This window comes from Nipponia nippon, unplaced genomic scaffold (assembly GCF_047370975.1).
Source record: "Nipponia nippon isolate SJK-2023a ecotype South Korea unplaced genomic scaffold, ASM4737097v1 scaffold_2, whole genome shotgun sequence".
NCBI lineage: Eukaryota > Metazoa > Chordata > Aves > Pelecaniformes > Threskiornithidae > Nipponia > Nipponia nippon.
This window is the reverse complement of record NW_028262336.1, coordinates 35760151-35773090: the sequence shown is the minus strand read 5'-3', so window position 1 is coordinate 35773090 and position 12940 is coordinate 35760151. Positions and strand designations below refer to the sequence as shown.

Sequence of the window (12940 nt, the reverse complement as noted above, 5' to 3'; positions counted from 1 at the left end):
ACAGTTCAGCTATAGAGGCATCTACACTACTTTAAGACAGACATCTCTGCAGACCACACAGTCAACTTGGGCTCCTAAGTGGTCAATATTGCACGTATGCTCAACACCTGAAGCAGTGTCTGTGAATTCCCCCTTCCCCATCACTTAGCACAGGCTCTGATGCAGGGTAAAGATGGTATTGAGACAGAATCAGCAATTTCCTACCAGTCAAGACAGGGTTGGGGTTAGGGAGGAGCTTTACTCCCCACTTCTTTTAAATAATGGATGACAATAAGTATCAGTCACTTGACTTTTGTATGCTTTCCCAGTATTTCAGAAAAGATGGCTGCTTTGAACTGCTCTGAAAAAGTCTACTTCTAACCTAGCACTTCTCTCTCTCACATGTGTCTGTGTGTGTATACATATATGTGTGTATATTTTTTTTTCTGTAATTAACAAAAAGAGAAACAAAACCCACACCCCTCCCCACCCCCAGCCCTCACATCCCCTTCAAGCATACTCACGGCTCCAAAGCGAATAGGCAAGGCGACAGTTTACTCGGCGATAAAACTGCTTGTTTATGGGCCAGAGGACTAGCGTGCATAGTTGAATCAAGTTAATGATCAGTCCACTCACAACAAAGACGAACCCAATGAGGAGGTGAACTATGAACTGGGTCTTCAGAAAGGCAATGAAGCCCATGATAACCACTCAGAAGCGCTTGCAAGGGCCGTCACTCAGAATAATTGTCCTGAAAGAGAAAGAAAAGAATCAAATGGAGACTGGATTTACAAGCCCTGAGGAACAGCAAAGTGGGAGTCCTGAAACAGTCCACGCCACTTCAGCAACAGGAACCCAACCCAATAAACACTCCGCTCTCCAAGCCTGCCTCAGTCAGGTCGTCACACAAGAAACTGTCGATGGTGCAAATCACTTCCAAACATAGAAAGGAATCATTATTTGCAATTTACAGCCCACCAAGAAGATTATTGTTTGCTGAAGACGAATCTCACATCTCTCTTCAAACAAAGATCATATAATTGGACTTGATGCTGGAGGGAACACAGACGCCTGCGCTCACAGTGAAGCAGCCGAGCCCCGATCGGTAAACAAGCTGCCCTGTGACTGCTGTACCTTCAGGGGCTGCTGTCCCTGAACTGCAACGGGAGCCTCAGCCCCCTGCACCTAATAAATGGCAAGCCGAGCCTCTGGAGCTGCGCAAACAAACCGATGCCTTCCTGGCCTGCCCTCAAAGCCACCACTCTGTACACACTGCTCCCGAACAAGCACCGAGCGAGGGCTGCCAGGGCTGCCGGGGGCTACGGAGACTTTGTTACACGTTTGCTTTGACTAGAAGAGTACAGCAGTCCATTTAAGAGCAGGCTCTTCATCCTGCAGCAAATTTTGGGATGAAAAGAGCAGGGTTGGTCACGCAGAGCATCAGCCTGGAAAACACTAAGGCGTGGAAATTAGGTATTCCCACATCCGAAACCCATGCTGGAACAAGTTTAATAACTTCTAACTTTGTCAAGCCACAGTTCCTTGATTAAATATACCAGTTAGTGTGGGGAAAAAAGTAAAATAATAGAAAAACCTTAGGCTATGTAGCAGTACAAACTTGACCTGGAAAGGGCTTTGGCGCAGAATCTTGCATCCGCCAAATTAGCCAGAGCACTTAATTCTAAGCACGTGCCATGTTTATACCGGGTGCAGAAAGACGGGCAATGTCTGAACCAGCAGAACGACATAGTAATTTAGACAGACAAGTCTGATCCAATACTATGCCTGCCAGTACAAAGATAACCCAATAAAATGTATTTACCCAGCCACCAGATTGAGTTTATTCCAAACCCTGCGTTATCTGGCACTGGCCTTTTTGAACCGTTGGGTACTAGAAGCCCTACAACTAGGCCAACCAGGCTGTCAAACCACAGCCTCAATGCCTCATCCAAAAAAATAAAAGCATGACCCCAATTTTCTGCCACAGCCAAAGGTTGCTAACAGTATTTATGCTCAGCTTTTACAAGTGTTGCAAATGACCAGACCAACCAGTAGATGGTAACAAATACTTTTGATAAGTCAAGCATCCGAAGGTGATGCAGAAGTTCCCGATGCCCGAAAATAAAAAAATACCTGCCAGCTGTGAGGAACCAAACCATTTTCATTTGCCACCTGCTTACAGTATGGTGCTATTTATAAAATTCAACAGCAATTTTACTTGTGAAAGCTTGTTTTCTACCATCTCTTCTAAAAATCAGGTACTGCCTTTCAAGGCACAGAATGTCTAGCTTTTGCACAAGTAAAATCTATTTACATCATTAGTAATATACCCACTTCAGAAGCACATTACAGAGGGAAAAAAGGTCTGTTTCAATAGAGCCACTATTGTGCCTACCACAGAAAGCAAAGCAAAGCAAGTTGAATAAGCTGATATCGAAGCTTATGATGAATAATCTAAATTCCCCCAACGCTGTCCTGCAAGAATGGAAGAAACATTTCTTCCACTAATAAATTACTTTAAGAACAACTGTTGGGAAGCAGACACTTGTGTTCAAAAAGAAACAAGTGGAGCCCTCATTCCTCTCCCCTCCCCAAAGGGCTGCAGGGTACAGTTGTCCCATACAGCCAAAACACCGTACCAGCGTTCACACGTACCGCATGGGAGGTAGCCATGGTATTCGGCTCATTTCTCTTTTCCACTGGCATGTTCTTGAAGTCACTGTATTAAGTACTGCCAAACATTAAACACCAAGTTCTTCACTTCCAGAATCAGAGTCATTCTCTTCATCTGGTTTCTCTCAAAAATCAGTTCAAATAAACCAGAAAAGAACAATCTCCCTCCCTGCCCCCCCCCCAACTATTTTTTTAATCCCTACTTGGCTTCTGTACAGCCATATGCAAGGAGCTTTGCTGATGATCGTGCCTATCATAGTCATTAGACCAGTACTTACTGCCTTTCAATGCACAGCTTGGCCCCTTCCAGACAAGGCCCAAAGCGCCTATAAATGGCATGAGGAAGAACAGAAATGTCAAGTATTATCCTCAAATAAAATGGTTTGGTTCTATTTCCACGCCTCTTTGCTTTGAGCAAAGACTGGAACACTCTGGCATTTGTCCCTTATGTTAAGGACGTTGCCGTACTACGGACCCAAAAGGACGCATCCCTTTTTCCCAGACAGAAAGCTGGAGACATTGCAGCACGTTGCTTCTCCAGCTTCGTTACACATGGAAAACAGGATTTATCACTCATGCGTTGATGCCCTGCCCCACACGCTGCGTACTGCACGGCTCTGGCTGGCAACACGACACAGCCGCCTCATGCGCCTGTACCTGGGCTTGCTGCACCCCTGCGCATCTGGGGACTGCAAGTCTTACCAGTATTGCTACTGGGCAAAGAGAACAGCAGCCAAAGCACACCTGGCTCCTCTCTGGCACCTTTTGAGAACAGCATCTGCCCAACCGCTCCATAAAGCACAGCTGGTTTACTTGCACTTCCTCTTAAAATGGACAGGGATCAACTGAAAAATGGGTTAGTCTTGCTGTCTGATCCTTCCCGTTTCAGTGCTGGATACAGAACCTGCCAATGTCCCTTTTGCCAATCCCTCACTTAATTGTATTTGACTTTTAAGATAATTAAGACGTTAATCTTAACCCAGGGATTCTTTACTTTTCTGCATTCCTGCCCATGTAGGCAGGCAGTTCAGGGACAGAGCAACAGGCAAAGGGTGGTCAGCTGCTGTTTTGTTGAAACCCACGGTCAGGCTGGGGAGAGGATGGGGAAATCAGTATTTGCTGGAACAAGGAGAAGCAACACTTCTGCATCTGACATATATATTAAGATCAGATAAGTGAAGTGTCTAGGAAGTAAACTAGTTTAAGACAGCCAAGTCTCAGCACTATTCATTTTTTCGTTTTTAAAGTATACCCGTATCGTGCATATTCATAGACCTGCTGGTAAAAATCTCTCTTTTTCTGCCTTCTTTTCCTAAAGCACCTTGTAACTTCACAACATTGCCCTTTCACCACAAAACCCCCATTTCCTCCCGTGCAGCCACGCTGAGAACTGCGGGCACCTTTAGTACTCTCCCCGCTTTCGCATCCTCGCCCAGTGCCTGCTTTTCACAGCCATGCGGCAGAGCAGCACTAGAGTAAAGCCCAGCTCGAACCAAACGGCACACTTTAATTGCCTTTTAGTGCCTTATCCTGCAGGGTTGTTTGACTTTCATAAAGTCAGAGGCCGCTCCCCATAGTATTGATCTTCATTTTATCTGATGAGAAAGTTCTTAAATGCTTTGCATCCTTCTGCACTCCCTCCCTTATTTATACACCTCTAAAGTAAAGGGCAAGAAGGCAGATGTCCTACAGCTTTCCTGGGTACAGAGTTGTGTCTTGAGGCTCCACATTCACATGGATTCACCGGTATCTAAAAGATACTATGTGCCTCTCAGTAGAAGGAGTAATACAATCTTTTTCCTTTAACCAGCTTTCTACATTCATGAAAGTCCTAATGATTAAACTGCTTCGAGACTTCTACCTCTCTGTCAAATGCCACCGAAATGTGCCACCAAGTTCAAAAGCCGTCAGAAGGGAGAATGACAAAGACAGCACAATTCTGTCAGCCTCATTTCATTAAGAAATCAGGTTAAAAAAACCCAAAACAGATGCACAACGTGCACTAAGCACGTTGCAGCCATTTCATGAAATATGTAGTTAGTTATGAACTCAAAATTAAAAATTAAGCCATTAATCATTTTATAATATAGTATTTCCAGTTCAAACTCCAGGTTTTAATTAATTTATTGCTCTCATGTGTGTACAATTCCTCTGAAGTTCATGAGGGTTGCATGAATATGAGCATGAAATTAGAAACTGGCCCACTGATTCCAATATTCCAACCCAGTGAGAATTAATGTGTTTGACAACAACAAAAACTGCAGCAGCCAGTACTTACATCTCTAGCCTTTTGCCTTCAGTTTTTCTAAGCATGCTCTGTTGCCATTTTCCAGCTGCTTCTGCTCTACCATACCATATTTATCTCCACTTATGAAACTAATTACAGACGTCTTTCGCTCTGAATGTGTCGCCCCCACCCTGAATTCTGGCATTTCACCTACCTCATAACATTTTTGCTAGTTGAGGAACTGAGTGAAACCCTTACGATACTGAATTCCACCTTTTACCATCATATTTTAAAGTACTGTATTTTTCAGATTGAGCTTTGTAAGCCTCCTTGATGTCTGTATAAACTTGGCAGACCCTGTCTATGAAGAAAGGCTAATAACGTTGCAAGTCAGAAGCAGTACAAAAAGACATTTTGTTGGCCATGTCTCATCAAGAGTTTCCTCACCATTTTTCAGAATTCTACAAACTCTGCTAATTGAAAACACACGAGGAAAATTACAAACTGCTTTTTTATTCAGAGTGAGAACTATCTGTTCCATGAGCTGCTTCATGTGTATGATGAGGACAGGTACAAACAGCAGCAGCCAGGAGCAGAAGGAAAAGCCTCTTCTCTCAGTATACTTTCTACCCTCCAGATTTCTCAGCTGACCCAACTCAGGCTACTTCTCTTCTAAAAGCAGCTAGGAAAATCACTAGCATAAGCGTCTTTTCCCTCACATCCCCTTACAAGATCAGAAAACCCAAGAATACTAACCAGCTACCCAACAGTCAAGGCAGAGATGTGAGGGAAAGCTTTCCATGCCACTGCCTATACCTGTTTGGTGGATAAATAAAAGTACAGGTCCCACGCTGGTCATTCTAGCATCCCTCAGATGTACTACACTGCCACAGCGGCAGCGGATTGTTTTCCTGGACATTTCTGGGACATACCACACAAAAATATGTTGATCATCTTATGAGCTGCGTTCAATGCTTAGAAGTAATTACCTCAGTTACCTCTAAGAAATAATTTTTCCTTGCAGAATATGTAATACTTTCTAGCTAAAAGACAAAAGTGCAGTGGCTATCCAGCTTTTAAAAGTGTAATGATATATTCATATTCATAGCAAATACCCCTGATATCGAAAATATTCAGGAAGAAAGTAGGTAATTGATGGTCTTCCACTTCCCACAACACGAGGCTCCTGCCCGCTCTCCCATGGCACCACTAAAAGTAGTCTCCACTCGGGCCGGATTTATTTTAGAAATATAGTTTTAGAAGAACCACTGGCAACAACAGCTGTATAAGGAGGCTAGAAAACATAGCTGAGATCAACAGCGGTAAGTCAGAACAGCTAATAAGCAAATTAAAGGAAATAAGGTATAACAACAGTTTTGGTATCCATTTGAACAGTCTGTACTAAGGATTCACCATATATGCTGTAAAAATAGACAACTATTCAATCACATCCCACACAGCATTACAAACTGTCTACTACAGACCTAGCCTTTTAAACCTAAGCATGACAGGAAGATTATCTTAGTTTCTCACACAATATAGGTCTAATTTCCCTGCACGTCCCTCAGTGAAATGCAAGGCTGATTCAGAGTTCATTAAAAATTTGCTTGTCATGAATTTCTAAAATTGAAGTGTATGGAAGAGGACCTTAAGCCAAACTCAGGTCACAAAGATGCAAATTTGTTTCCGAGTTGTGAGAACTAGGAATATGATCTCAAAAAGAAAAAAATGTCACTGAGTTACCATCATGAAACTAGATGAGAACTTACTCCTTGAAATTTTATAAATCTTGGCTTTGAAACAGCATCACAGCCAGTTTCTAGAAAAGGTCAAGAATAAAAGATTATCGCCACTATCTGTCTGAAACGTATTAATTCGTTTGGTTTTAATCTAAAGTCCATTAGATCACAGGAACTTCCACTACTGTCAATAGGTTTGGCTCAGTATCTGTAGAGATTTTTGATGAGATCAGTCTATTTCCATCAAATAGAAAGCCTTTTGCTTAACTCATCATCCTAATGAGACGCCAGTACTTCAATGTGTAAAAAACAAACAAATGAAAAAAAACCAACCCCCAAAAAACCCAAAGCAGAGCTATGCACATTGCTCTGACGTTCATCGTCATTTAATAGGCATGCAGAATGAGAAGTCCTGAAGAAGCTATTTCATTTTCTTCTGCTATAGGTAAAGTGTAGGCGTTAACTCCAGACATGATGTGATGGTCACGCACAACAATGACAATCATGTGAGGAGCACACATCCTCAACAGAAACACTAGTCCCTGTTCATGCCTCCTCCACTCTATAAATCTTTAATTTTATTATTAGAAGACCGTAAGTTTACCAATTAAACTTCAGGAGAGAGTAGGTTACAAAATAAAATGCATATGTGAATAGCTTACGTGTACCAGCGAGCCCCGTTGGGGAGTAACCACAGAAAGTCATCCCTTCACCCCACAAATGTTGCGTTAAGGCACGGCCCCGCTGCGGGGAGGCCTTTATGTGCTCAGAGCACCTCCTGCCACGGCAAACCCCCCCCCCCCCAGCCCTAGGAAGAGCATCCATAAGAGGCCTAAGAGGTCCACACCCTACCGGGGCTTGAGCCCCACCTCTCCTTCCTGCTTTTAAAATGTGGGGCAGCTTCCTATCAAGATACGGGTTGCTCTAAAAAAAAAAAAAAAAAAATCAAGATAACCAGTTGTTTAACTTGTATTTTGCAGATAGAAGATCACAGAATATGTAAACAAAGCGAAGAAAAATATTCAAACCACTCAATGGAACCAGAAGGGGATAAAACAGCTCTTGATACTACATATCACTGCACTCGAGGGGCAGTTTTCCCTCTTCCCCGCCCTAAATGAAGTGTTACTGACATGATTAAGTCTCCTCACCAGCTGCGGAGAGCACTGCGCTTATGCCTCTGCTAGAGATGAAATAGTATTTTTCTAACTTGTTGCTACAATATTACAGCTGAAAACACAAGCAATATTAAAATGGCTATTTTCCAAATTTAATTTCAACCATTTCCTTTTATTGTACTTGACACATACAAAAAAAAAAAAAAAAAGAGAGAGCAAGTGCACACAAATTCAATTTCTCCTCAGCATACACACTCAGTTAACTCGGCCTCTATTTAAACGAATAGATCAGATAACTGAAATGAATCCTGACTTGCTTAGAAATCTGCTGGATGCAAGGCAACCAACACAACGAAGCAGAACTGCTTGAGAAACCTCCCTCGCTGCAAGCATCTCTACCAATGGAGAGAACAATGGTATTTTCGTAAGGATTTTCTGTTCACAACAGGGAAACTAGAGAGATTCTGTCACGAGTTCACTGGGTAAAACCAGCCCAGCCAATTTGATGTCACAGCTGAATGTCACTGAACTAGGCTGAACATCAGTTTTTGCGTAGAAGAGCCTCACCCTCCTTGCAAGACACCGCAGAATTCTCTGTTGAGCTTTCCAGTGAAGGAGTCCCACTACTTCAAAACCTGGTTGTGCATGTGTGTAACTTGTTTTTCTTTCAGGAAGACAAACATTGCCTTATGGTTTAGTAAATTTGGGATAGTTCCTATTATAGTATGTCATTTACAACTGCTTGTAGGTGTTTGTGTGCTGTTTCTCCCCTGTATACGCGTACGCCGTTTGTCCTCGTTCGGTCTGTAGTCTGGCACTTTTGCTTCAGTATAAAAAACACGTAAAGTAATTTTTTCCTAAAGCTATAATTGCAAAATGTTAATTGCATATTAAATTTAAATTAGATAATAATTTGCCAGTTCTGCAAGTTTGCTTCATTTCTCATAGATACAGATGGGTTTTGTGGGTATATGCATATTTACAGATACTTGGGAGAGCCCTTGTAGAACACTCAATTTTAACAAACCTTGCCCTAAACCTGAATATTACTAATTACAAAGATTTACAAGAGTCCGAGCATTTGGACTCCAGTTCCTTCTTTGACCTGCTTGCTATCAAGAGAAAAAAAAACCCATACATAATTTATCTTGATCTACACGGCATACAATTAGCCTCATTTTGAAAGCCAAAGGCAGGTAGACACACGCTACTCCTGGTTTCATCTTTAATGGAAAGTGGAAAATTCATAGAATTCAGTTGTTAGGAGCAAAAAAATAAGAGCTTTTCAACTCTTTTGGTTGCCCAAACCAAAAAGAAATTGCACTTGAGAAGCCTTACTGCAACACAGCGAAGTTAAACTGCAAGTTAACATGCACGTTTTAATGCACCAGCTTCCCCATTAAAGGGTACCAGTAACCCAAGAGTGCAGCGGGGGTCCCACACCCCTCCCCAGGGCTGACTGCTCTTCCTGGGGGCTACACAGGGCCGTCTGCTTGCCTTTCTTTGCAGCACTACAGAAGTCAACCTCCCCGCTGCAGCCACGCACAGAGACGCGAGCCATCGACCCAGGGCGAGGGGTAGCTGTGTTCGCACCAGCCTGTTCGCACAGCAAGATGCAGCAGGAACGGACCTGGCTCTCACCTGGCTCTGGAAGGGGAGAAGATAGGCAAGACTGCAATTTAAAAGAAAAAGGGATAAAACCAGGGGAAAATACCAGCCCACAGCAAGACATTTTACGCTGAAATGCATGAGCTAGAGCACTGTCATATTCCGCATATTTCAAGAAATAAATAGGAACAATTATCCATTTTTGCAAAGTCCTTGTGGCTCCAGACAGTTAAGCGTGACTCACTCAGAAATGGCTGTCAAACACCTTCTGCCAGTCTTGCTCCTTCTCTTTGGATCTTGTAAACCTCCCCCTGCCTTTTCTGTTTGTTTGGGGGCAGCTATCCTCCCCTCTTCGCCACTTTAGATAAGAGACCTTCAAGGGAGAAGCAGGATGCTAGCTCCCCAGTTCCCTATTCCTTCCCTCATGTTATACTCTCCTCTTTTTGTTACACATGCCGGCAACTTCCCCGGGCCTGTGCAAGAGTCCTGCTGCGTGCCACAGCAGATTTATGCCATTCAACCATTGTGCACAGCATTACAGGCATTGCCTGTCCATCTGGTATTCGGTTTGTATGTCAACCCCAAATTCTGAAAAATGCTGTTAAGTTTCCAGCTTGCACAGGCTTTGAGAGCCAAAGCAGGCTGGGAGAAGCTCCTGGAGAACTCGGCACACTCCAGCAGGTCTAACAGGTCCACTCCAGTTCTCTAAAGGACAGCCAAATATTTTCTGTCCTGCTAACTGCTCTCTGCAATTTCACTCTGAGTGCAACAGCAGGGTGCCCTGCCCAATTTCAAGTGTGGCAGATGACAGGCAATACTGAGATGCAATACCTGCCAAGCAGCACTGGGATGCTCTTGGTGCTAAATGCTCCCTTTCTTTTTCCCAGCCAGGTATGCTTGTCAGCGATATCTAAGGAAGGACTTCAGCGGCACCTTCGGTAAACACTATGCATCACTTTACCCCTATACGCAAGGGAATGGATACTCGTGAGAGTCAACAGCTAGATGAAGGTTACTGCATAGCCCGGCAGCAGCTCACACATCATTTAACCACTGCACTTGCAATGAACAAAATCGCCACCAGCATTCCAAGATATTTAAGCAGTTTTGAATGCTCATCATGAAAAATAAGCCAAACAACCTCTAATAACCACAGTATCTGCATGCTTCTGACTTACTCCCACAGTTACACTGCAGGCATGGGAAATCTTTTCCTTAATGACAACATACAGCTTTAGGACGTTGCAGATGTAAAGCACATCCCCACAGGCACCTGTTGATTGCCCTCTCGCTTGTGTTGCTCATGCTCCCTGCTGCTAAGCCGTGACTTACCAATTTGTGTGTAGCACCACACTGATGTGGCTTTAAGGTTTCTGGGCCTCAGCTGGCCAACGTAGGGGGTGGAGAGAGTGGGGCAACAGCCCACAACTGTCCATACAGATCTGCTTTAATATCCCCTGCCCTCTTCCTTAAGCCGCAGGAAGAGCTGAGAGACCTCCCTCTCTCAAAGAAAGAAAAGGATATAAAACACTTCTCCACTATTCAGTCACTTAATCCCTTTGCTGCAAACACACACAACCACTGCTGCAGCCAGGGCTGGAAAATCTCCATTTTCCCCATGACAGAGGACCCCAGACCTCTGGGCAGGGGCGCAGGAAGCAACACGCTTCTCCCTGGAAGGAGGGGGATGGAGGGGATGACCTGTTTTAGACAGGTTTACAGCTCATGCTGTGGATGCTCTGGAGGTCTTGTAGATTTGGTGGGTTACCACCGTACTGATACCCCCAAATAAAGCTCCTCAGCTACCAGCAGGTCTCAGTATGGGAGGACAAAATTCCACATAGGCATGGTTTTGAAAATCACTTTGCTTATATACATATATACACACACACACACATGTATATATATATATACACATATATTATATATACACAGAAAATAAGATATAATCACATATAAATATATAAAATAACAAAATTTATACATATATATAAAAATAACATATTTTTTTTATACACATATATAAAATTGTATATATAACATGCACAGGACATACCAGCAATTTCCAGGATAGCAGCTGTAGGCCTGATAGAATTTCATTTTAACCCAGTAGTTATGCTAGTATTTGGAAAGAAATAGTCCGTAGAAAATTAGCATTATAATCAGAGAAAGGGTGGGAAGTGGTAGCCAAGAGATTCCACAATTTACTAGTAATGTCAAAAGGCTGGGGTGGCCATAATCAATGTTCTTCTCAAGTCAGCTCATTATTTATTCCGTCCCACTGCAGTTTACACACCTATGCAATGGCTACAGAGTATCTGTCATCCCACAGATCTGTGATAAAATTTGCATTTTGACAGAAGCATGAATCCTCCTTTTTTCATGCAATGTGGCAAGAAAATCAAGTTTCTTCCCTCTCCACAAAAGTAACTGACGCCAGTTGAACTTCTCCTGTTGAGCCAAGCCATAGGCTGCTATTATTATTATTATTATTTAAACACACCCCAGTTGCTTAAAATTACAAAAGACGACTGAGACCAAAACTTACTATACAATCTATTACAAATATGTAATTAACCACAGAAATAGCTGAAGCTATAAGTTGTCTCAGTGAGTTCTCAATATAGTTGATAAAAGTTGCACTTTTGTAATTTTGCAGAGCTCAGGACTTTTTCCCCACGTGACTGCAGGTCAAGTCAAGATTTAACCACCAGGAAATCACATTCTGCATCTAGCAGTTCTATTATTTTCAGCCTTTCCTATGGAGCAAATGCTGATACTGACATTTTCCCCTCAAATGTAAGCATTTTCAATTCCTCTTGCGAAGAAAGACTTTCTGCCTTAATTACTTCTGGTTTTGATAGAGCTAGGAGGTGTAGCGAGACTATTTTCTTCCTTTCGACTAGTTCATTCAAAGTTGAAAACCCGACTGGGAGTTGAAAAAGGAAAGAGCCACTTGCAATCTCCGAATAAAAAACAGGTGGCAGAAAATGAGGTCTCTGAATTTTAAATGGGGCCAGACTTTCCCTGGGACTTATATCTAGTTTTTTCCACTTTAGTAGACTTCTGTTCTTAAACCAAACATGTTCTGGTTGGTGCTACTCTCTTTAGCGAGAAGAATACTGCCCAGAGTGGATTTTCAGAGTAATTCAATATCCCTCCAAAGCCTCTCTTTCTTTCTGAATTTATGGAGCCAGATAGTTTGCCTGCACAGGTGAAAATTCATTTTTATGAACACAAAAATGTGAAGCTACTACAATTACAATTGGTACCATACAATAGGTTTTGGTCAGATTAATGTCTGGATGCTGATAGCAGCACTTTTTAAGCATTAAATGAACACTACAGGGAAAACAAAAATATTTAGAAAGTAACAAACTTAGATGGTTTGCAATCACCTTGACTCCTATTTTCTAACTTGAGATTAACACCTGCTTTGTATCTGGTAATTAAGTCTCTCATTAGGTCCCAAATTCTGAAGTTTAATCAGGTTAAGAAAAGTTTAGTTTGTTTTTTAAAAAAAAAAAACAAACAAAACAAAACAAAAAAGGTTAAAATATAACTATTTCAGTGAGAAACTGTGTTTCTGTATTTCG

The 12940-nt window shown here is 42.4% G+C and overlaps 1 protein-coding gene across 6 annotated transcripts in view; it reads right to left on the bottom strand.

Annotated features, from left to right (window-relative positions):
- AGPAT3 (1-acylglycerol-3-phosphate O-acyltransferase 3) overlaps window positions 1–12940 on the bottom strand; it is a 99989-nt gene that overhangs the window by 22269 nt on the left and 64780 nt on the right. For 5 of the 6 annotated variants that reach the window (XM_087758642.1, XM_087758643.1, XM_087758639.1 and 2 more), the window contains one exon: window positions 504–730. In XM_087758642.1, coding sequence (XP_087614768.1) covers window positions 504–681 — 178 coding nt within the window. In that variant the 5' untranslated portion in view covers window positions 682–730. Of the gene's footprint in view, window positions 1–503; window positions 731–1113; window positions 1133–12940 lie in introns of those variants that run through there. The other variant, XM_087758644.1, reaches the window with a different exon arrangement.